The following is a 26,521-nucleotide window of genomic DNA, read 5'->3' as shown; positions in this document are numbered from 1 at the left end:
TTGGTAATACTCACATTTTGAGTAAAAAAAAATGGCTTTTAATGTTTTAATGCAATGTTCAATGAAATAGAAAGATAAATAATAAAATGTGTTGATTAATCCCACTGGTCACAATGGTGACCGTAATAATGTTTTAGTTATAAGGCTCTGCAAATGTTACTGAATGATGTAGCAATGTATTTCCAGCTAAATTGAAATAATAAACAAATAAAGGGTCTCAATTAAATATGTGGTAGTAAAAAGAACCTGTGGGAGGATTTCAACAAGATAAATGCGACAACAGTGCAAAATATTTCACTATAATATTTCAAAGCAATTTTATTTTTATTTTATTTTTATAATGCTGCCCCCTGTGCCTATGAAAATGCCCCCGCGTGCCTATGGTTGCCTACCCCTGCTCTAGGTGATGAATAACACGAGTGTTCTGTGATGCTCTAGGTGAGGTGTGCGGCAGTGTTTGCTCTGGGAACCTTCGTTGGAAACTCCGCTGAGAGGACGGACCACTCCACCACCATAGACCACAATGTGGCCATGATGCTGGCTCAGCTCATCAATGACGGAAGTCCTGTGGTCCGCAAGGTGGCTGCAACACACACACACACACAGTTGAATTAATTATGTAGATCATGTCTTGAGAAATGGGTTGACAATGACAAATGTATTGTGTGTGTGTGTGTTGCAGGAGTTGGTGGTAGCGTTGAGTCACCTGGTGGTCCAGTATGAGAGTAACTTCTGCACGGTGGCCCTGCAGTTTATAGAGGAGGAGAAGAACTACAGTGTGCCCTCACCAGCCAACACCACAGGTACACACACACACACAAACACCAACACGCATACACACGGGCACACACACACACCTACACATACATACATACATACATACATACATACATACATACATACATACATACATACATACATACATACATACATACATACATACATATGCCTATACACACACACACACACCTACACACACATACATACATACATACATACATACATACATACATACATACATACATACATACATACATACATACATACACACACACGCCTATACACACATACACACCTACACACACATACATACATACACACACGCCTATATACATACATACATACACACGCCTATACACACACACACATACATACACACAATATACAATTTATAGCACAATAACATCTGATTTAATGTGATGGAAGAAGGGAAATTATCATTTTGAGTAAATATTTAATTTACCACAGCCGCATAAGATGCTGGAAAAGCTTGAAAAGGCACCTTGAAAATGCTTGAAAAGTGCTTGAATTTTGCTTTGGAAAAGGTGTAAGAACCCTACATACATGTACACACACAGTTATACACACAACACCACCATCTCATAAACCGTACACACATATAATAACACAGTATTTGAAATAATAATGTATGTGATATTGCACAGCTGTTGAAATGTTCTTGTTGATACATGCTACATATCTGGGGCCAGCGATAGCCTTAAGTTGCTTACCGTCTTTTCCAAAGTCAGACAAGAAGATAGATGATACCAATTTCCTCCCTGTGCGTTCTGTAGAAAGCTGCAAGCTACTGTATCCTAGCTTAGTACAAGCATTTCAGATGCAAATTAGACTACAGGATGTTGTACATTAGAATATGTGCACACGCAGGTTTAATATTTTGAATGAGTATTCATGTATTTTAGTCATTAATTTACTTCACTGCCAGTTAGAACTACTGGGGTTGTCCCCTCTTAATTGATTAGTCCATTAACACTTTCAGTGCCACGGACGACATAACTCATTTTATTAGGCCCCCCACTGAGTGCCCACGACGACAAATATCATTTTATTTGTTTATTAGCGATCTGATTTCATATTTCATCAACCGAGTCTCCCGTTGGTACAGCAGCTCCTCCAGCAGCTCAGAATCGAAAAAAGCGCCCCCTATCATCTATCCCTGTGTAACTGCAGGTCAGTCGCTTAGACCTGGGATCAGTCGATATGTAGAGGCGGAGCCAGCTGGCTCCTTGAGCTGGCAAGCTGTCTGCTCAACATGGAAGTCATCGCGGGACGGGAATCAGCCTGGAATATATATTCACAGTAGCCAATACTCAATCAATAAGCGTGATCGATATTTGGAATGGCGATCAGGAATTGGTATGATCTTTTTGGAGAACATCTGATCTGAGGTAAGGATCTATTTTACCAGTCTTGGGATAATCAGAGTTGTATTCGCTGAGATCTCAGCGTTTGCCCTGTGTGTGTGTGTGTGCGCAATCGCTGATGAGGAACTAAGAGAATCGATTTTTCAGCTTGCGTCTCTAGCGTGCATACGTACACATACTATAGATAATCTAGCGTTTATTTGAAAACGATTCATAAATAGGCCGAAAACTAGGGGTTTTCAAAATGCTATAAAACGAAATTGAACCGATAAAAAAACAATCCGCTTCGACAATGTTGACTGGAAAACGAGTCATTGATAAGCGACGGGCAGATTAGACACATAGCCATAATTTAAAACATAGATTATGCGTTTTGAATGCTAACATTGAAGTGGATGGTGGGCATTCAACCGGTAAATCAAGGTTAAGCAAGGGCTCTGAAAGTGTTAATCAGTCTGTCTTTCATGTAATTTTTTTTTTTTTTTTCTTTTTTTTCTGCATAATTGCATGTGGGAAACACAACTTAACCGAGTTGTCGATTCAACTAATTTGATCAGTATTAATTTAGTTGAATTCACATAATTTCCATAATTTCCCCAAGGGGATCAATAAAGGAATATTTTATCTTATCTTGTCTTATTAAGTACCAGTTTAAGATCAATACAAGCTTCTTGGAGCACATTAAAGGAAAATTGCAGGTTCTCAATCGTACAGAATCAGCAGTGCAATACACAATATTGTCATTGTGCGTGCGTGTGTTTGTGTGCGTGTGTGTCTCCCTCCAGAGCCTGGTAACTTGACACCGGTGAGAGGAGAAAGCCCGGCCGTCCCGCGGCTACGGTCAGTCAACTCCTACACCAACATACGAGCTGCCACCACTGCACGCACCCTCAACAAGAGCCTGCAGAACCTCAACCTCAACGAAGAAGGTAGGCAGTGCAGAGGGACCATGGGAAGGAGGTTTGACCGTTTTTACAGATACAGGAGATGAGCATAAAGAGCTAGAGAAGATAAAGTGGGGATATGGATATTTTCTGTCGGAGCAAATTGGCTGACTCACTTCTACCACCTGAGACAACTCGTCTAGTCTGGGGCTGTGGAGAGCATCCTGACTGGGAACATCACTGCCTGGTTTGGCAACTGCACTGCCCAGGACAGGAAGCCTCTACATAGAGTGGTGCGCTCAGCAGAGTGTACTACGGGTATTGCACTACCACCTCTGCAGGACTTATACAACAGGAGGTGCAAATCCAGAGCCTGCAGAATAATGAAGGACCCCCACCACCCCAACAATAGCCTGTTCAAGCTGCTGCTGTCAGGCAAGCGCCTCCGCATACACGCAGCAAGAACAGAGAGACTCTTCCCCCAGGCCATTAGAACACTGAACACTGATCTCTCCACACACAAGAATACATGAACACACACACACACACCACACATCATCACTTGCACTCTCTCACACACACACTACAAAAAAGTTCACTTTAAAAAACATAACTGTATATTATTGTATATAGTACTCATTACCTTTAACTCATTGACCGCCGGGGATTAGCCGGGCCCCGTTCTAGCACTGCCACGCTTTAAAAGATAGGAGTGCATCACCTTGTTTGTAGAGCTATAACTATATTCTATATTATAGCTATGGATACAATACTATGGCCCATTTGACATCACCTATCTATCGTTCAATATGTGAAAAAGAATAAATGTCTTCATCCATATGTTCCTGTGTTATACTGTGGTGAATATAATAGCCTTATATGTCCTACTATCTACTAATGACGTTTCTTGCCTGTACACGCTATTATTCCCAAATCAAATCTATATCATAGGTATTATGTTTCATCATGAATGCATGAAAGGGGAGGGGGGGGGGGTCATTTCAGATTATTTGATTGCCAGTAACGGCATTCGTATTGAACACTAAAAACGCTTATCAGCCCGATCGGTATAAAAGCATTGCACGATCAAGCTAAAATTGACATCAGATAGTCCTTACCTGTGATCGGGAGTATTCCAAAAATAATATTCCAATTGTTTGATTGCCATCTGGTACATCCGATGTCCATTTGGTCCACGACACAACCCACCACAACATATAGATCGGGGATATTTGACGCGCTTCATTGCAACCGAGAGAACCGCTCCACTCGCCCGACAAAGAAAAGTGAGCCCGGAGACATTTGGCCATTACACAGGCCAAGATACAAGGTTACAAAGGGTGCTCGATATCGCCGTCTAGCTGGATGCGGCCGGTATTGCACTTTGGCGATCTCAGACTCATTCCCTATCCTATGGTAACACCAAGGTCCCTGGATGAATAATGAATAAAAATATCGAAAAAAACGATCAAATAACGAGTATACTCATTGTTGGCGTTCAAGCGTCGGCTCCCAATAACGAGTAAACTCGTTGTTGGCCAGGAATGAGTTAAGCTTAGCATTGTATTGTATTCTATTTGTATTACTTTTTATCATGTCTATTTTATTATCTATTCTATTTTATTATTTGTATTTTTGCATAATCTAGGCGGGCATGGCCACCTTCATTTCACTATGTCTTGTGTATGTATGTGACAAACACTAAAACACTGACCACTGACAACAGACACACTGACCACTCTCCAGTGTAGTCAGCATTAGCATAGTTATCAGTATTAGCATGTCAACGCTAGACGGCAATAGGAAGCTGGGGGACCCTGATGTAAACAAGACGAAAGTCTTTCTCTGGTCTGCATCCCCTTAACAATTGTGTGTATTGAGCTGTACTGTATTGTACCCATTCTGCAATCTGTTAATAAAGTTTTCAATCAATCAATCAATCAAGCATAGGAAGGGTGATAGGAAGCATAGGAGGGATGATAGGAAGCATAGGCGGGATGATAGGAAGCATAGGAGGGGTGATAGGAAGTATAGGAAGGATGTTAGGAAGCATAGGAGGGACAGTGTTTACCTTATATTCATTCAGCAGCGGCGCAGCGAGGGAGAGATACTCTCATTACGCGCGACGCAATTAAGCGTGCACTGCGTTCAGAGAGAGAGAGAAAGAGACTCTAATTACGTGCAACGCAAGTAAGCGTGCACTGCGATCAGAGAGAGAGAGAAAAAGACTCTTCATTACGACTCTAAACGGAAAAGTGACCATATTATGTTATGCATGTTACATGGTTTAAAGCGGAATTTCACCCCAAATGAGATTCCACCCGAAGTTTAAATTAAGATTTGTAACAATTTTGTGTTTTATGATTGTAACTTAGCTTAACACATTGAGTGCCACGCCCATTCCGGGAAGTGCATCTGGCCTTGCCGTCCATTAACCCCATGTAAACGCTCACCTTGTTTGTAGAGCTAAACCTATATTTTATATTATAGCTATGGTGGGTCTAATAACACCGTCGATTGTCAGTGAGTTGCTTCTGGTCAACGTGCAAAAAACAGATAATTTTTTCATCCGTACATTTCCGTTTTATACCATTTTGAATATGAATATAGTTTGGGTGCTTCTGAGTAATTCCAGGAAAGATATGCGAAAATAGCGTTTTAGTGGAATCCACTTATCACGTTGTAATTTTTCGCCTGATTATTGAATCTTCCTGAAATCAACGCTAGATTATCATTATTATGTCTCCTTGTGCATACATGAAATGAGCCCTGGAGCGCTGCACCCAACGGTAAACAGCCACACACAGCACACACAGACAGCTTCGATCGCGGGATAAGAAAATATCAGATCAACGCAAGATTGGATATATAGAGTCCTTACCTGGTCTCTGATGGAATGCAAAAAAAATAATCCAATTATCTGATCGCCATTCCAGTTATCCACAGCGATCATGTCTCTGACGTTATTGGGCATTGCACATGAACGGGCGGGCGGGGTCAGTTGTCCAAGCCATCCCTACAAGCACGTGTTTTGCCGGAGTGTTTAGGACCCGCCCCCACACCGCAGCTCGGTAGAGAAAATAAACTACATAGTTTCTAATGGAGTGCAATAGTGGCCAAAGGCTTTAGAGGGCGGTATAAGACCGTCTACCAGCTCAGACACACTCAGAACAGTATGCACAAGGTGCCCTGCTGGATTATGAATGGCAATAGCTAATAAAAGAAATACCGTGAGAAAAACGTAGATCTACGTTTCCGGCACCCAAAGGGTTAAAGGACACCTTAAGTGCATTTAGCCCCAAGTCCAACCAGTGTTCATCTCCATTATGTTACAAATAATCTGATGCTTATTTTGGCTTTTAGGAAAACAATATTAACATTTTTGAATTATTGAAATAAGCAAAATTATCTGCCAGTGGAATAAAATAATTCAAGATAATTCTACTCAATATTGGACTTATTGTACCAAATACAAGATATTTTCACTTGATAAGATTTCATTTTTTGCAGTGTACAAATATGCAGCTACCTGGGCCTCCAGAGCACTTGAATGAATGAATGAATGACATAAGAATTGAACACATCAGCATTTTGTCCCGTAAATATATTTCCAATGTGGCCATTCAAGTGACATTTTCACCAGACTTTGGTATTAACTCAGGGAATCCAGACAAAAAATCTAAACATTAAAGTCCATACATAAATAAAGTTATGTGTAATGAAGTGGAATGACATAGAAAAAAAGTATTGAACACACTAACTGAAATTAATTCAATACTTAGTGGAGAAGCCTTTGTTTGTAATGACAGCTCCAAGGATGCTTTCTGTATGATGTAACTAATTACCTGCAGTATTCAGGTGTGATTTTGGCCCATTCCTCTACACAGATTGTCTTTAAATCTTGAAGATTGCAGAGGGGCCTCTTGTTAATCTGGATCTTCAGATGCTTCCACAAATTTTCTCCGGCAGTGTGCTCTAATATGGATTCCGGCAGCGCGCGCGCAACACCAGCTGTTGAATTTTTTTTCAGGGGAAACACAGAGATGATAGGAAGCATAGGAGGGGTGATAGGAAGTATAGGAAGGATGATATAAAGCAGAAATGTGATGGCAAACATAGGAAGGATGTTAGTAAGCATGGGAAGGGTGATGGGAAGCATAGGAAGGGTGATGGGAAGCATAGGAAGGGTGATGGGAAGCATAGAAAGGGTGATATAAAGCATAGGAAGGGTGATATAAAGCATAGGACGGGTGATAGGAAGTATAGGGAGGATGTTAGGAAGCATAGGGAGGATGTTAAGAAGTATAGGGATCTACTATCTAGGTCGTCCTCGAACGGGCCCTCCATCGGTGCTTCCAGTCATCCCGATCCTCCATGCATCTGGCTAGCTCACCGGTGCTTTCTGTTCCCGCATCTCTCCTGAGTACGTCCACGTAGGTTAATGTGGGACGTCCTCGTGATCGATGCCCGTGTGTTGGCTCCCACAGCACAAGTTTGCTGGTTGGCAGCTCATGGTGTCTCTGGCAGTGACCTGCCAGCCTCATTCTCCTGACTGCCACTTTCTCGCTCACCCTTAGCACCCCCCCATACAAGTTTGCATTAGTGACATGCTCATCCCTGTTGATGTTGAGCACCACACGCATCATTCTGGTGTAGCACCCATCCAAGGACTTCTGCAGGGTGGGCTTCAGGGTCCAGCATTCACTGCCATACAAAAGGACAGACTCAACTGTTGCATGAAAGAAGTTGAGCTTGATTTGACGGGGGAGGTTGGATTTCCACACACTGGTCATGCCGTTCAGAGCCCTCCATGCAAGCGCCTTCCTCACTTTAAGGTCTTGCTCAGACGAGTTGACCCACAAGCTCAGGTATTTGAAATCATCGACTTCCTTTAGAGCAGTGCCTCCTGTTGTTGTTAGAGGTGGATGATCCGGGAGGATGTTATACATTATGACCTCGGTTTTCTTGGCATTTAGCCTAAGGCCAACTTTGGCGCACTCCGTCTCCACTCTGCACAGGAGTTCCTGTGCCTGCTCTACGTGGTCAGAGAGCAGGCTGATGTCGTCCGCGTAGTCCAGGTCTGTTGGGACTATGGCAGGGTGTCGTCTCGAGTTCCTGCTCCCGTCCATTGATGGCCTTCCTGAGCGCATAGTTGAAAAGGAAGGGGGCAAGGGTGTCCCCTTGCATCACCCCAGCCAGGATGTCAAATTCTTCACTGTTGCCGTCTGGGGTTACCACATTGGCCCTTGTACCTGTGTGCATGGTCCCTATGGCCCGGAGTAGATTGGGAGGTACTCCGTAGGCCTTGAGTATCCTCATCATCACGGCTCATCAAAAGCCTTTTTGAAGTATAGGGAGGGTGATATAAAGCATAGGGAGGATGTTAAGGAAGCATAGAAAGGGTGATGGGAAGCATAGGAAGGGTGATATAAAGCATAGGAAGGGTGATAGGAAGCATAGGAAGGGTGATATAAAGCATAGGAAGGGTGATAGGAAGTATACGGAGGATGTTAGGAAGTATATGGGAGGGTGATATAAAGCATAGCTATAGCAACGGGTTGGGTTGGGTACCGACCGAATTACGTCAGTACTACGGAGTACTGATTCCGATACCGAGTGCCTCCCTCCCTATTTGTGGAGTGGTGCTGAAATCTCATCATTTTACATCTGGCCATTTTCATGAAATTACATTTTACACCAAAAATACCAAAAACGTTGCATAAAATATTTTCCGAACCAAAAAATATTTCAGTCCAAATACCGTAATTCCTCTAATAGTAACCCCGGGTTGTATTTGTTTCAACTGTAGCGGGTACCAGGCTTGTATTAGGAGGAGGCCTGTATAAGAGGGAGGCCGATATTTAAAATTTTCAAACGGATCATAATGAATAAATCAACATTTTGTGTCAGTTTGAACCCAGTAAAATGTACTGGGTTCATTTATTGAAACCAAGTACTGTATGAAATAGTAAACAGTGCAATTACAGGTGGTCACTGGTCATTTCAACGTTTTCAAAGTGAAATCAAGTAACTAGCTCAGTATGCAGCTCAGTATATTAGTAACCCGGCTTGTATTAGGAGGCCGGCTTATAATTGCTTAGCTCAAGAGCGCACCCGGCCATTAATAGAGACACGGCTTGTATTTGAGACCCGGTTACTATTAGAGGAATTACGGTAATTAGTTTTGCTCCCTGTGCTCATCGCACTGATGCCAGAGCTTGATGTGTGGGCGTCGCCTTAATTTAAATGTGTGTTGTTAACAAACACACACACACACACACAAATATTTCTATCAGCTTTGAGAGCACATGCCCCGCAGTATGCACAGATGCACATATTTGTGGATGCATGTCACGCATGTAAACAAAGGAGCGTATGCCAATGTTTATCAGGGTGTGAATTCTAAACCCCCTGTCTGTGTCCCTATAGCTCACTGCCTTACAGTCGAGGTCTGCTAGCCAAAGCTATCTCTCCACTCCCTGTCACCGTTGCTATGACGCCAGACTGAGTAACGCGTAAGCCTTGTCTCACATTATATGAATGGCGAACGCCATAGGTAGGGATGTTTTATCATAACCGTGACAAAGCATATCTCCATCCTCTTCCAATCTCCCATATCCGCATTTCAGTATGCGGTCGGTTATGAGTAATGTTTGGTGACGATAGGAGTTGTGATGAGTCAGATGACAGTGTCCGACAGTTAGAATGAGTCAACGTCAATAGATTCTTGTTTTGGCATCCATCCTCTATGTGAAGACACTGCCGATATGGCTTACACTACATGCCGCGTCACAAAATGGTGGATGACTAACCTTTTGAAACTATGATCTTAAAATTGGAATTATGACTCCTGACCTTGATTAACTTGGTCTTCTCTCAACTCTCTGAAACCTTATGATGAGTCGGTGGATCACTCAACATTGACCTTACTGTATTTTCAAAAGCTCAGTTTCTAAGCTACTGTAGGTAGAAACTAGACAGTGCAAGGAATCCATTGATACCCAACATGTCATACTAGCTTACCGGGAAAGGGGTCTGATTTCCACTGCAAAGTTGAACTTTCTTTCCCTGCTACAGATGACCTTGCTGTTCAAGTGTAATTTTCGGGCCCAAAACATCGCCTTATGTTCAGGTCAAAACGGTAGTTATTTGGTGGTGGGCTCTGAGGGTAACTTGTGCGTTATGTGAATGTGTGTGTTTCTGTCCAGGGGGTCCAGCAGCCTTCTCTCCTGGGAACTTGAGCACCAGCAGTAGTGCCAGCAGCACCCTGGGCAGCCCCGACAACGATGAGTACATCCTGTCCTTCGAGACCATCGACAAGATGAGACGGGTCTCCTCCTATTCCTCCCTGAACTCCCTCATAGGTAACACCCATCACCACCTCTACAGATCTATCTCTCATGGGTAACACCCATCACCACCTCTACAGATCTATCTCTCATGGGTAACACCCATCACCACCTCTACAGATCTATCTCTCATGGGTAACACCCATCACCACCTCTACAGATCTATCTCTCATGGGTAACACCCATCACCACCTCTACAGATCTATCTCTCATAGGTAACACCCATCACCACCTCTACAGATCTATCTCTCATGGGTAACACCCATCACAACCTCTACAGATCTATCTCTCATGGGTAACACCCATCACCACCTCTACAGATCTATCTCTCATAGGTAACACCCATCACTACTTCTACAGATCTATTTCTCATAGGTAACACCCATCACTACTTCTACAGATCTATTTCTCATAGGTAACACCCATCACTACATTCCCACTGCTACTGCTTCACCGCTGCTATTCTTGGCACCATACCAGCACAGAGGACCGGTGTCGTATTAAATATGGATCAGCGTGATATATGGATTACTTCCGCATATATAAAACTTCTTCACATTATTCAACAGCCAGAATACAAATAAATAACATTTAAAAAAGAAAAACAAAGAAAAACATGTCCTGTGATTGATTTGGATGGATGAGCTTTTCAGAGACGAATACATTAAATTACTGATTTTTACATGCAGCTAGCATGGTAACATAGCTATTATTGAAACGGTTAGCTAGATTAAACACTACAGTATATTTTGTTGATTTCCTTTAGTTTACAACAGTGGCACTTTTGCAACGATACATGTCCCTGTGTGGCACCTGAGCCCGTCGGAGTGAACCCTAGCCTGAGCCACACTCGCTCACCCCTCCCACCACCCGCATGATTGGCGCGTCCCACCATGCGCCCTGACAGCCCGTTTGTCTGCGAGTGGAGGAACCATTAACACCCTACGATACGAACCCCATGGGAGAGACGATGAGAAGGCGGGAGCGGGGGATCCCTCTCTCTTTTGTGTTCCCACCCGAGAAAGCTCTTGAAAGCTCACAGCTGGCCTGTCACTTCACAGCCGGGCTTGTTTTGCAAGGTGCGAGGCGGAAATGGGCTGAAAGGGAGGAAATCGCATTGCGCTGTAGAGAGGAAAACGTTAATTGTGCTTCGGTAATAGTAAATTGGACTTGACGTGAAAACAAGTTCAGGTACTCTTACTTTAAAATAAGATAAGGAAAGGGAAATTCAGGCATCATAGTAGCATGGGGGGGAGGTACAAGTGCATGTGATAGTAGAAGACATGATACAGGTTATAAAAATATAGTACAGTGGCGAAGTAAAAATAGAATAAAAATAGGCAGTGTTAACAATATAACAATATAATTAACTCTTGAGTATGGGCAAGATATTATTTAATCAGATAAATGAAATATAATCCAAGCTAGCATTATGAAATCCTGTTTTTCCAGCGTTTCCTCAGATTAATTCTGGATAAACGTCACCTCGGTTGAGCTAACACAGTCGAGGTTTGTTCACACCACGTCGATTATGGGGGGAGCATGTCTATGTTCCCTGGGTCCTATGTTCCCCGGGTCCTATGTTCCCCGGTAGCGATAGATAGTCAGACCACCAGCCCTGATTCCAAACTCTAACCGTAACCAACTTTGAAAGAGGGCCTAAGCTTAACCAGTTCGAAACAAGGCGGACATTAATAATTAATTAAATAAAAAAATAAATGCAATCAATCAATCAGGGAACATAGGACCCTGGGAACATAGGGATGACCCCATTATGGGAACTTTCCTCTTCCGTTCACTGTCGAACCTTTTCATACAAACGAGAAATGTAGATGTGGGGAATTTGTTAGTATAGCGTGCAGCAGCGCGCCCTGACTGTAGTCACATGATCCCAAGCACAAGCTGTCCTTAAAAAGCAGAGGGTCCTCTGACACCAGCCCCCGGAGATCTTCTTTTTTGAAAATGACCTTTAACACAATGTACTTATTTTTTTTTATGTAAGCCAATCAGAATGTCCCCAGAAGGTAGGTGAAGAGGACACAGCACGTCTGTCCACTCTTCAGCCAGACAGGTCTGGTCATGCTGTAATCTGGGGAGGAGGATCGGTGTAAACCTGGTCCACAACCTGCAGTCAAATACAGCCAACCTTGTTTGTTTTGTTTTGGTGGGTTTTTTCAAGACATGGTTGGCACGGAACAAGTGACTTTAGACCCAGGAAATGTGTTTTTGGGGGAAAGGATGCTGGCAGCGCATTCTGTCATTACCCTTTTATCGTCTGTATTTAACATTGGGGACTTTGTGTTAAGGAGTTCCATGCTGTTGGGGCTCAAGAGATCTCTTTAAGCAGGTTAAAAGGCAGTTTGGCCCCTCGCCCACTAAACACTGTCTCTGCTCCAGCTGAAACAAGTCCCAGCGCCCCCCTCCATGAGCTGCATGACTAATAGAATCACACTGAAAGTATACCTGCATATAATCCTTCTATATACCTACTTATACACCTGCATATAACCCATACAACTCTACATGATAGCATTGGCTGTATATACCTTATATATATTTACCCCAAAGTGCTGTCAATAGATAAAAAAATATTTAACTAATTAATCTCACAATTTTCTGTAATTAATCTAGATTAATCTAGATAAAAAATTGCATTTTTCTGACTGCCGTTCACGTAGATCTACGTTTCTGTCGCCCGACGGTTGAGTGCCGGAAACGTAGATCTACGTTTCTGTCACGGTATTTCTTTTATTATCTATTGCCATTCATAATTCAGCGGGGCACCTTGTGCATACTGTTCTGAGTGTGTCTGAGCTGGCAGATGGTATTATACCGCCCTCTAACGCTTTCGGCCAGTAATGCACCCCGTTCGAAACGGGTTGGTTTCTTTTCTCTACCGAGCTGCGGCATGGGGGCGGGTCCTAAACACTCAGGCAAAACACACGCTTGTAGGGATGGTTTGGACTACTGACCCCGCCCGCCCGTTGAAGAGCAATGTCCAACAACGTCGGAAGCACGATGGCTGTGGATAACTGGAATGGCGATGAGATTATTGGATTCTTTTTTTTTCATTACTTCAGAGACCAGGTAAGGACACCATATATGAAAGCTTGCGTTGATCTGATATTTATTTCTACTGCGATTGAAGCTATCTGTGTTATAGCTGTTTGGCTGTTTTCCGTTGGGTCTAAATCACATTGCATGCGTGCACGACAAAGGATAATAGTGATGATATAGCGTTGATTTCAGGAAGATCCGATAATCAGGCGAAAAATTACAACATGTTTATTGAATTACACAAAAACGCTGTTTTCGTGTCTTTTTCCTGGAATTGCTCAGAAGCGGCCGGACTATGTTCATATTCAAAATGGTATAAGAAACGGAAATGTACAGATGAAAAAAGAATCTGTTTTTTGCACGTTGACCAGAAGCAGCTCAATGAGACTCGACGGCATTATTAGATCCATATCTATACTATAAAATATAGGTTTAGGTCTACAAAGTACAACTACGTTTACATGGGGTTAATGGACGGCACGGAAGTGGTCACTTCCCAGAAGGGGCGTGTTAAGACCGAAGCTTGTAACAGATATTTACTTGAGTAAAATGATGGAATTAATGTAAAATCAACACAAAGAAAGTATATTTAGATTCAAAGACTATTTTAATAGCTTTCTTTGAATACAGTTTCTCTCCTGTGAAATACAAATGTTCAACAAAACCATCAACATTGACTCAGCTAGACCTCTTTCTTATATCCGCGGCACTAAGATTGAAGATTTTTCACTCCATAGATTAATCTAGATTAATTTATTTTAATGCTTTAAATAATTTAAATTAATCTCAAGTTAAAGCATTAACTTTGACAAAGGGCTGTCAAAGTATATATATAAGGGGGATGATATCTTGATATATGATATGATATATATATATTAGGGATGTTCGATATTGGCTTTTTTACCGATACCAATATACCGATATTATCCAACTCTTTATTTCCGATACCGATATCAACCTATAGAATTAACACAACATTATGCATACTTTTGACAATAAATGAAATCAGAATTTGTTCTTACTTGCTTGCCTGGGTAAATAAAGGTTAAAAAAATGTAAAACAAAATAAAACATTTGAATACCGATAATTTCCGATATCACATTTTAATGCCAATATCGGTAGGCCGATAATATCGGACATCCCTAATATATATTGTGGCAGATATCATCCCCCGTCCCATGGCTACGTGGAGGAAGGGAGATACTACTGCCACGGGCAGAGGAGAGTTAATTAAGGAGTTGATTAGGACTGATGGAATACACCTGTGCACCACGTGATCACCCACATCCCACACACACACACACAAGACACACATAGCATAAAACCCTAGGAGAGACAGAGAAGAGTTGAGTGGAGGTGAGGAAGGAGCAGAGTTCGTAGAGAGAGTGAGATACGGAGTTTGTGAGTTAAGAGGTAGTTTGAAGGAGAGGTGAGAGCGAGAAGGTGTTTGTGTTACTGGTCCCTGGACTAGCTGAGATACCCCCTTGTGAAACTGACCCTGGCCCGGACGACAAACCCGGAGTATTGAACATTCCCTTTTTGTACGAGAGCCTGGAACGTGTATTGACCCTGGACTGTTATATGACCACTCTATTGCCCATCCGACTTGTACTGTAGATCAATAAATGTGACGCGGCGTGACCAAACCGACTTGGTTAGCAAGCTAAGCATGCATAGCGCGACCTGTGTAACGTTAAGTAACTTGTGTTCCGCGGGGAAAGACTGTTCCATTTGTTCCACTCCCTTTCGGAGTTTAGGGAAGCGAATTTCCTTGTAGACTACCGTTTCATTACATCCCACAGCGCCGTGTGTGTGCGCAACGTAGTTCATTCATAGATCTGTCCTGAGCCTAGACAAAAACGTTCCAATTCCATTCACATTAGGACGTGCATGTGTGTGTGTGTGTGTGTGTGTGTGTGTGCATGTACTAGTCTATATGCATGAAATGTGCATCTCTGACATCTCTAGCCTCTACAAGTCAGGTTCCTTTCTCCACAAGTATACCCAGATACCCCCCTCCCACTACATAAGGTTAACCTTTCACTACCACACTACAGAAGGTTAACCTTTCACTACCACACTTCAGAAGGTTAACCCTTTCACTACCACACTACAGAAGGTTAACCTTTCACTACAACACTACATACGGTTAACACTTTCACTACCACACTACAGAAGGTTAACCTTTCACTACCACACTACAGAAGGTTAAACTTTCACTACCACACTACAGAAGGTTAAACTTTCACTACCACACTACAGAAGGTTAAACTTTCACTACCACACTACAGAAGGTTAACCTTTCACTACCACACTACAGAAGGTTAAACTTTCACTACCACACTACAGAAGGTTAAACGTTCACTACCACACTACAGAAGGTTAAACTTTCACACTACAGAAGGTTAACCTTTCACTACCACACACACAGAAGGTTAACTTTTCACTACCACACTACAGAAGGTTAACCTTTCACTACCACACTAAATTAAATAAACTATCATGACTTTTCCTTCATGGGTGTTGTGTTTACAGTGCCACAAGACGGAGTCATTGACCTAACAAAAGAGCCTGTCTAGAACGCAGCAAGGTGTTAATTGCCCCCAGAGAGAGAGGGGGCCATGGAATAAAATGCATTCTGGGTAGGGTTGTAGTTTTTTAACACTAAGTGTAAAAATGTCAAGGCCATTTTCTTTGATTAGGTTTTGTGATAATCACCATAGGAAGTAGCTTGAAAAGTATCCCACCAAAATGTTCAAGTGATGGCTTATTTTGAAGGTATGAATCTGTACTTTCATAATATGTAAAAAATTTGAAGAGGCCTCAACAAGTCCCTACTGTCTATGGCTAGTCACAAATATAATTTGTTTATTGAAATTGTGCTTGTGTGGACATTGGAATTGTTTGTTTTTTGTTTCGTGTCGAGCCTGAACACAAGGCTCCTCACAATATACACGCATGTGTCTGAATATACCTGCATACAATCCTTCTATATACTGTACCTACTTACTTATACACCTGCATATAACCCAATACAACTCTACATTATAGCATTGGCTGTATATGCCTTATATATATTTATATTTACAGCATATAAATGAATATATATATATACATATCTGTCTGAATATACCTGCATACAATCCTTCTATATACCTACTTATACAGGTATGTCCTCAAATAAAGCCACATAAAAGTAGCCATATAGCCACAAACCTTGCTGCTGGGGTAACGATAATTTTGACCGGAGACATAACTTTAACTTATGTCACAGATCGACTCGTCTTTCATGCAACAACCTCTGAGCTTGCATAGGTATGAAAACGTCCTGCCTCTGAAACCATATAACTCTTATAATAATAATAATAATAATAATAATAATAATAATAATAATAATAATAATAATAATAATAATAATAATAATAACTTTATTTATATAGCACCTTTCATACATGTATTGCAGCTCAAAGTGCTTCACAGAAAATAGCATAAAATGTACATAGGCAGGCATAACATTAGCATACAGTTTACAGAATAAAAGTAATGCATAAAGTGCAGACATAAGAATAGGTATAAAAGACAATAAAAGTAGTGCAATGTAGAAAGTGCAGACCTAAGTACATAGAATAAAATAAAATAAGTACAATAAGTACAGTGTTGCTCGAAGGCATGTGACCCCCCCCCCCCAAATATTGTTTTGTTTTTATACATTTTTATACAATTTATACAGTTTACACAGTTTAATCAATATAAGTGGTGAGTGAGGCTTTACATTTAATGAGCAGTGTTTTATTTGATTTAGGTTATCTGTCCACGACAGCTTTTCTCTTCATTCTTCAAAACACTGCACTCACTTTGAAGTCACTCTCCCCCTCTCTCTCTCTCCCTCTCTCTCTCTCTCTCTCTCTCTCTCTCTCTCTCTCTCTCTCCTCTCTCTCTCCCCTCTCTCTCTCTCTCTTTCTCTCTCTTTCTCTCTCTCCCTCTATTCCTCTATCCATCTTTCTCTCTCTCCCTCTGTGCCGCTCTTTCTCTCTCTATCTCTCCCTCTCTCTCTCCCTCCCTCCCTATCTATTCCTCTTTCTCTCCCTCTCTCTCCCTCCCTCTCTATTCCTCTATCTCCCTCTTTTTTCACTCCCTCCCTCTCTATCTCTCTCCCTCCCTCTATATTCCTCTCTCTCTCTCTCTCTCTCTCTCTCTCTCTCTCTCTCTCTCTCTCTCTCTCTCACACTCACCACACTGTATACACTCTGAATTCCATTGCCTATACTCTAGAGTCTAGGCTCATATATACAATACAATTGTTTTACCGCCTTTAATGAAGTGGTGGCTTCTACATTTCACAGTAAAGTTATTTGGGTAACATTAGCTATGGCCAGAGGCCATGAGCATATAGATGATTGTCCTGGAAGCAAGGGGGGGGGGGCTGACTGCGGGCCAGACGGGCCACAGAGAGGCTTCACTCTGGCCAGCAGAGACCAGACTTTCATTGGCTAACAGTTGTGTTATACGGAATATGAGTTTATTTTTCCTCTCCCTTTTTTACCTAAAGTAACCTAAAGCACAAACACCTGATGGAAAATGTCCTTGCCAGCGAATCCCTCCTCGGTGCACCTAGAACAACTCAGGCATTCTGAATATTGCGTTTTTGCCACAGTAAGGACTTGGCTCCTCTTCCACCTGTGTCAGTGGGTTTGAGATGCTCTCCCATATCGGGCGAGCAAATAGGTTAAACACGGTCGCCTTAAGTTCAGGGGCTGAGCACGGCTTAAATGTACTTACAAACATGCTTCACCCCTTGCAGATTTTAAAGCTTATAATGCATTTTGTTTCTATATGTACGTCAACCATTTTCACCTTTTTGCAGATGAAGCACCAAAACTCACTATCACACTGTAAATGTATTCTTTTACAGATTCTTTTAAGATTTGTTTTCGACATTTTATTGCCTTATTTCAGATAGACCCGGCAGAAAGGAAAGTTGGGAGAAGATATGGGGGAAGACATGTAGCATAGGTCTCCAGGTCCGGGAGTCGAACCCGGGACGGGTGCGTTACACTGCAGCGCAGTTACGTGGTGCACCACCCTGGCGCCCCGTAAATGTATTCTTTAGTATCTTTCAGAATTGTATATTAATATAAAAAAGGGGTATAAAACGATAATGTTTAAATTCTTGAACGATGCAGGCGTCAAACCGGGACAAGGCATAGGTGAGGCATTTGATTCCAGTGAATAATGTCTGCCATCATATTCTCTCCGTGGACCTTGTTGACAGCGCAGTGATAACTTGTGTGGCTGGTGATATAGGGAGGCAGTTCAAACGGGAGAGGAAACCGCATTTCACATCCATCACTTGGCTGCTTTCTGCTGCGGCTACAGTAGCTGGTCCTAATCACAGCCTGGTCCTCAGGCTACAGCATCATCACCTCTCTCGCTATCGCACCGCGTCTCCCGCCCTCTTCTTATCCTCGCTGCTTTTCCCGCCTCTCCTCCTCGCTCAGGCTCTCTGCCCTCTCCTCTCCCTGTTTTTCATGTTCTGCCTACATCTTTGCCCTCTATCACAATTTTTTTTAATCTAGAATCACTCCCTCTCACTCAACCAGCCACACTAGTGCCATGGATTTAAGTAATGACTTCCTGCCCCCCCCCCTCTCTCTTTATCTTTCTTTCTTTCTTTCTTTCTTTCTTTCTCTCTTTCTCTCTTTCTGTCTCTCTCACTCTTCCATTCCTCCTCTCTCTTTGAAGTGTAGTGATTAGTACCACCGCTGTGGCCAAGGTACCCCCCAAGGGAGCAGTCTGATGGGGGGGAGGGGCCTGCAAGGATAACAGGGTCACCCTCCATCTTAACTTAGGCCTGGGACACACCGCCTACCTGAACCTCTTGCTTTTCATTTTGGCACCCATGTTAACACATTGGGCGCCAGAGGTTGCTCGTTTCTGTGCCCCAACGGTTCAGTGCCATAAACGATACTCGTTTCTGGGTCGTTTTTCCTTTTCGATTTTAATACCCGATTCATTCGCAGGGTGCTGTGTGTTGGCTGAAAAATGCATAGTGGGAATCCGAAGGTGCAGTACCGTCCGCATCCTACCAGGCGGCGGTATCAAGCTACATTTTTTTTTACTGGTCTTTTTCCCCCTCCATTTTCCTCCGATTTTCTCCCATCCCAATGTTAGTCGTATGCCAATTCCCAGTCCCTTCCTGGTCGCTGCGCACTTACCCCCCACAGTCAGATCATCTGGGAGAGTGGAGGCTACCACGTGCTTCCTCCGACACACGTCCAGCCAATCACCGCTTCTTTTCACCTGGCAGCGCGGATTCTCATTGAGAGGGCGTAGCGTGTGGGAGGACCACACTATCCCCCTCACGTCCAATCCGCGCTTAGCAGGCGCCCCGACCGAACTGTAGGAGTCGCTGTTTACAACGACCCGGACCCACCCCGCCAGCTTCTCCCACCCTCTGATACAGCCAATTGTATCAGTGCAGACGGCCAGCCAAGCTGGTGACAACCCCGGAGCTGTGAGCTGGATTCGAACAGGCAAATCCAGCTCAGCTCCGGGGCTGGTGACGAACGCAATCTCCGCTCGGCCACCTAACCGCCTATCAAGCTACATTTCTAACATTGTATCCTCAGCTGTGGAATGACTCCAGGTCTCGGATTTCATTTCTTGTTCTCGGCGAAACACACAGTTCAGCTGGTTACATTGAAGCCCGTCAATTATGCTTGATCCATATGTTATGGTCGTTTATAACGTCGATCAAATGGGGATTGGATCTACCAGATGGCGATCAAGAAATTGGAATATTCTTTTTGGATTACTTTCGGCCGAAGGTAAGAGCGATTTGACGTAAATTCTAGCCTGATCCTGCAATGCCGGTATACCACGGATGGATGGAAAAATATTTATTTTTTGCATCTTGACCGGAAGAAACCCAGTGTCAAATGACTATAGTACTGTATCCATAGCTATAATATAGAATATGGTTATAGCTCTACAAACAAGGTGACTGTTTACATGGGGTTAATAGGTGGCATGAGGGGTTAACGATGAGTAAGAGGCGTGGCACTGTGTGGACTGCAAACTTTTTTAGCAAATCTTTATACTTATATAGCACATGCATACGCCTGGTCTCTTTTGAAAGATAACATTCTGAAGTTACTAATGCAAAAAACGAAATTCACTTAGTGCTAATGAAATCGAGTAACCGGTCTGAACTTGAGTTGAACTTGTGTACTCACATTTTTCTGTAGTGGTTACACTAGACACTAGTGGTTACGCTAGACGCTCGCAAAGTGCCGTGACTTTGTGCGTTCCGCCAAAGGGCACGCCAGGTCGTATACGATTGGGTCGGTGCACGTTAAAAGGAGAAAGTGGAGGCTACATGCGTTAGGGCTGGGCGTTTCTTGCTAAAATGTGAATCACGATTTTTCTCTCTAAGAATTGAGATCACGATTCTCTCAATTCTTATTTTTCAATAAAATCATTTAAAAAGTAAAGTAAAAAGTAAAACAAAAATATATTAATATATATATTCTTTTATAAAAAAAATCATCATAACTTAGAAATGAGATTGCATACAGTAGGTCTATGAATCGAGATCGTGATTTTTTTTCGATTAATTGCCCAGCCCTAACATGCGTACTATAGTCATAGCATAAAACCCATGTAGGCTGTAATTATATTATGTTAACACTTTAATCGCCGGAAAACGCTGAAACACGTCTTTCCCCGCCATGCTCATTCTGCCGAAGACGCTGGACAATATCAATATTTCAAAAATCTGTGATCGAAATCATATTTCTCCCCCAGAGACATGAGATGTACTGTTGAGCCCCTCTCAACTCTACAACGGTTCAAGATCGCCATCTGGTGGCCGATCGGCAGATCGCCCAGGGCAGAAACAGGAAGTGGAAGCTGGTGCTCATTTCAATTCGGTCCGATCACTCGCTAATAGTCCCAGGACTCGAGCTGATCACAACGGATAGTGATCCGTTACCAATAACTCGATAAACAACATGATTTGGACGTATATACTATTATACAACCTGGAAATGGATCGGATATTTCCCAAAATAGAAAAATGTCTGTTCCACGCTCATCTCCCAACGCTACGAGGAAGCTACGGTGAGTTTCAGCGTTATTTGTTAACGTCTTCGATACTAACTGCTCTAATGATCATATCACCCACACTAGATGAATGATATAACGTTGCCCACGGAATTATAAACGACCCCCCCCCCCCCATCCGGTCAACATCAGATCATACGTAGTAACTCCTAGAACCACGTACAGTTGAAGTTTTTTATCTCGCACAGATTCCTACCAAACTGTATTTGATCATCAATATAATGCATTTAGGGCTATAAATCAAGTTCTGGAGAAAGCTGCAGAAAACGATAAAAACATACTTATACTTTAGACCGTATTTTAGTATGAATATGTGAATGAAAAAGTATAACGTTGCTACACCCTGAACAATAGATATAGGACGTTGAATGGGCCATAGTAATGTCAATTTAGCAATACAATTTAAAAAGTTATAGCCCTGCAAAGAAGGGGAACTTCTCCATGTTAAATAGGGCTGGTGAGGGATGGTAAATTATGAATTTAACCCCGGCGATCAAAGTGTTAATAGGTTAACAGAACATCAGGTGAAGGTCATTTTCTCGCTCTCTTTCTCTCTCTATCTCTCCCTTTCTCTCACTCTCTCTCTTTCTCTCACTCTCTTTCTCTTTCTGAATGAGGGAAAAACTAAAATTACCCGACAAGACTTCACTTTTCGGACCACTCATCAAGGATGGATGACACAACAATCCATTATTGATGGTCATTATCAAAGTCAAACTGGGTGTAGAGAGACAGGCAGGAGCAGCGCCGCAGCAGCTGTCCGTGTGACACGGCATGCGTGCGAGCCGCAGCGCGTCAGCGAGGTAGCCGGCATGCACAGCTAAAGGTAAGCCGTATGGATGTGGCGGTGCCCTGCCTTCTTTTCAAACCCCCCCCCATGCGATTCACAGTCCACGGCCTCCGCTTCCCACTCCTCCGTACGCCTGTGTCGTGCTGGCGAGAAAAGGAGAGATGGAGAAAGCGATGAAGAAAGGGAAGAGAGGGGTTCTAAGAGACGAAGTCGAGACGTTCCCCCTTGGATGGTAGAGAGAGAGATAAGAGGAGAGGAGAGGCTACCGACCGCATGATGGGAATATCTCCACTGCTGTCTCCACAGCCGACACTGAGAAAGACAGATAAAAACAACAGATTAATGATGACAGATAAAGCAAAGGGTATATATATATGGAGTGAGAGCGATAACGTAGATATGACACAGCAAATAGAGCAGGGAGAAGGGTTCGGTGTGGAGGCAGTGTGCCATGACGAGCCACTTTGAGTGCCGGGGGGGTAGCTCTATTGATGAACCGTTGCGGATTCTGAAGGTTAAGTCAAAAGTCGTCCTAGTGTGCCTTGTTGCCTTGTATGGATAATTACACCCCATCACAAAATACACTTTAACACTTTGGCTGCCTAAGGTTAAATTCATGATATACCATAGATTGCCAGCGCTATTTGTCTATGGAGAAAGTCCCCTTCTTTGCAGGGCTATAACTTTTTAAATTCTATTGCTACATTGCCATTATTATGGCCCATTCAAAGTCCTATATGTATTGTTCATTGTGTAGCAACGTTAAACTTTTTCATTCACATATTCATAGTAAAGTATGGTCTAATGTATAAGTATGTTTTCATCTCTTTCTGCAGCTTTCTCCAGAACGTGATATATAGCCCCAAATGCATTATATTGATGATGAAATACAGTTTGATGGCAATCAGCGCGATATAAAAAATTCCAACTAGACGTACTTCTAGAAGTTACTACACGTCATCTGATGTTGACCGGATGGGCGAGGGGGCGTTTATAATTCCGTGGGCAGCGTTATACCAATCATCTAATGTGGGTCAAATGTTGATAATAGCAGTTAGTATCGAAGACGGTAACGTTACACGCTGAAACTCACCCCAGTCTCCGCGCGCCGTTGGGCGATCATCGTAGAGTAGAAATCTTATCATTATGGGATATATTTTTACCCGGTCCATCTCCAGCTTGTATAATGGTATATACGTCCAAATCATGTTGTTTATCGAGTTATTGCCAATCGATCACCGTGTAGCGTGACGAGCCAGAGTCCCATGACCTATAGCGAGCGCCCGGAAGGACTACGGACGTCTAGCACAACCTCTATGCCACATCCTGTTTGGCGATTGCGCCGATCGGCCACCAGATGGCGCTCCTGAACCGCCAGAGAGCTCAGTGGGTCCTGCTGGTGGATCTCAGGCCAGCGGAGGGGACATATGAATCCGATCGCAGATTTTTTAAATATTGATATAAGGACGACGTAACGCGTCCTCCGGCAACTTTAGCATGGCCAGCAAAGACGTCTAAAGACGGTTCCCGGCAGCCAAAGTGTTAATACATTCCACTAATAATCCTTAATGTTTTTTTTTTTTTTTTTTTTTTTTCCATTTTCCTCCGATTTTCTCCCATCCCAATGTTAGTCGTATGCCAATTCCCAATCCCCTTCCTGGTCGCTGCACACTTACCCCCCACAGTCAGATCATCTGGGAGAGTGGAGGCTATCACGTGCTTCCTCCGTCACACGTCCAGCCAATCAACCGCTTCTTTTCACCTGGCAGCGCGGATCCTCCCTGAGAGGGCGTAGCGTGTGGAAGGATCACACTATCCCACTCAGGTCCTATCCGCGCTTAGCAGGCGCCCAGAAAGAACTGTAGGAGTCGCTGTTTACAACGACCCGGACCCACCCCGCCAGCTTCTCCCACCCTCTAATACAGCCAATTGTATTAGTGTGAACGGCCAGCCAAGCTGGTGACAACCCCGGAGCTGTGAGCTGGATTCGAACAGGCGAATCCAGCTCACAGCTCCGGGGTTGGTGACGAACGCAATCTCCGCTACGCCACCTAACCGCCTCAATCCTTAATGTTTTATTTTATTGCTTTGTTTTTATTTTATTGCTTTCGTATTATTTATTGCCACTTTTGGGAGCCAAGTCTTTTATTTTGAAATCGGCACCTCCCTCCCGCAGCACGTATTTTGTCTGGTTCCTGGTTAGCAGGTTAGTGTCTCCCTGGTATGAGACGGGTAAGAGCTTGCTCCATGTTCATTGTTAGATTTCGGTCTAAAAGTTGTTAAATATTGTACATTATATTCCTAAACTGTGAAACGAGTTTGTAATGTAACTCATGTTGATAATGTGTACCTGTGCAGTTGTTTTGCGGGAGATTTGACCGTGTTAGGGAACTTGATAAATGCACTTTAGTAGCTAGCATGTAGGGGGTTCCCACACAGCACGTGCACTCGTAACATGCTAATGGACGTTTTTCTCAATCGCAGCTTGTGCTGCAGATGCCATGACTGTACCCCTAATGCTGCTGCATTTTGTGTCTTTGTAACCTAACAGGTATGTTTGTACAGTAGCTCATGTTTTGGTCCGTTTTGTTTTGAATTGTTTATTTTTCCAATGTATTTTTCTAATGTTGTATTCTAATGTGTAATTCTATTACGTGAGTGTCTCCCTGGTATGAGACAGCTCGTGCTGCAGACGCCATGACTGTACCCCTAATGCTGCTGCATTTTGTGTCTTTGTAACCTAACAGGCCTGCCAAATAAATACGTCATCATTCGGCTAAAGACAACCAACCGTACCCTGTCTGTCACCATCTTAAACACAACGCAGTCTAATTACACCGGTCACACTAGCTAGTCATTGCAAGTTCACATTGTGTTTTCGAAGGGATCAACATAAAGCTCAAAGAGTCTCGACAAAGGCTGGTGGGGTGAAAACTCAAGCCGCTGCTGAAATACAGTATAGAATTACCCTTTTCTCTCCAAAGTCTCCTTTCAAATCCGCTAATAAGACACATTACTCTCACCCTTAACCTGACGGGTCAAAGCGCTGATCTTATTGGCGACCAGTGGTGGCAGCACTGAGCGTTTGTCAACTGGAGGATTTTAAAAGAGAATTTGCAGAGAAAAGGGTCATTCTATACTGTATTTCAGCAGCGGCTTGTGTTTTCACCCCACCAGCCTTCCTTTGTCGAGACTCTCTGAGCTTTCTGTTGATCCCTTTCGACGCAAACTCGCAATCATTTGTTAGGACAAGTTTAATCCGCTGCGGTTCATTGTAGAACTTTGTATACATTATGTGAGGCATACAGAGCTTGGAGTCAATAGAGCTAGGCTGGGGGAGGGTGGCACGGAAAGGGAGTCTTCCCCCACACTAAGTGGATCAAGCTAGTGTTAGTAGCACAGCGGAGTTCTTTCACACACTCGACAATGCTAACCACTTCTCTCTGTCTTAGACTTCCACTGGGAGCGATGCCGTTACATCTGATCGTTGTCTTGAATGACGGATGTGTACGAAAAAAGGGTGACGCTGTCGGAAGAAGAAATGACAGGACGGAATGAAAAATCTGTAGATAAATAAACGGGTGAAGGCGCGAGAATGAAAAGAGAGAACACTGAATAGAGTGAGGTGCAAAGACAACGCCAAGGAAAACGCGAGAGGGAACGGGAGACACGGGCCTGGCAGTAGGAGATTTTATTTAATTTCAAACCTTTATAGAAACTCGAAAGGCAACTGAGGTGTCCCTCTTTTACAGTCATGTCGAGTGTACATACAGAGATTAGAAAAAAAGCATATTAAATCATAACAATAAGACAACAAGATGAGACAAAGAGCGAGGATAACAATCAATTAAAACACCTACAACTTGATTGACAAAGGTTGGAGATCAAGGTTTTAAACTCTGAAACAGAGGGGAGAATCTCAAGCCTTAAATAACTCTTTGACTGCCATGCATATCGCTTATCTTTACCGCTAGATGGCCGGCTTTGATAGTAATTTCTGCTGTGTTTCACTATGTTTGCGAAGCTGTGTGTGTGTTCTGTATTATAGCTGTGGAGGCAATGGTGTGGCGCATTTGACAGACACTAGTTGTAGTGTACCATGGAAACAAATTCTGTTCAAGCAGGAGGAGGGGCCACTACCAAGGGAAACA

At 43.0% G+C, this 26,521-nt stretch overlaps 1 protein-coding gene across 1 annotated transcript in view; it reads left to right on the top strand.

Annotated features, from left to right (window-relative positions):
• Positions 1-26,521, top strand: part of rptor (regulatory associated protein of MTOR, complex 1) — a 606,910-nt gene that overhangs the window by 379,311 nt on the left and 201,078 nt on the right. The window contains 4 exon segments of the mRNA XM_084318354.1: positions 439-579; positions 683-803; positions 2,951-3,094; positions 10,258-10,413. Of these exon segments, the coding sequence (XP_084174480.1) occupies positions 439-579; positions 683-803; positions 2,951-3,094; positions 10,258-10,413 (562 nt within the window).

The sequence above is a fragment of the Notolepis coatsorum genome (assembly GCF_963971535.1).
Source record: "Notolepis coatsorum genome assembly, chromosome: 7".
In the NCBI taxonomy this organism is placed as follows: Eukaryota; Metazoa; Chordata; class Actinopteri; order Aulopiformes; family Paralepididae; genus Notolepis; species Notolepis coatsorum.
The sequence above is the reverse complement of the archived record's forward strand: the minus strand, read 5'-3'. Positions and strand labels throughout refer to the sequence as shown.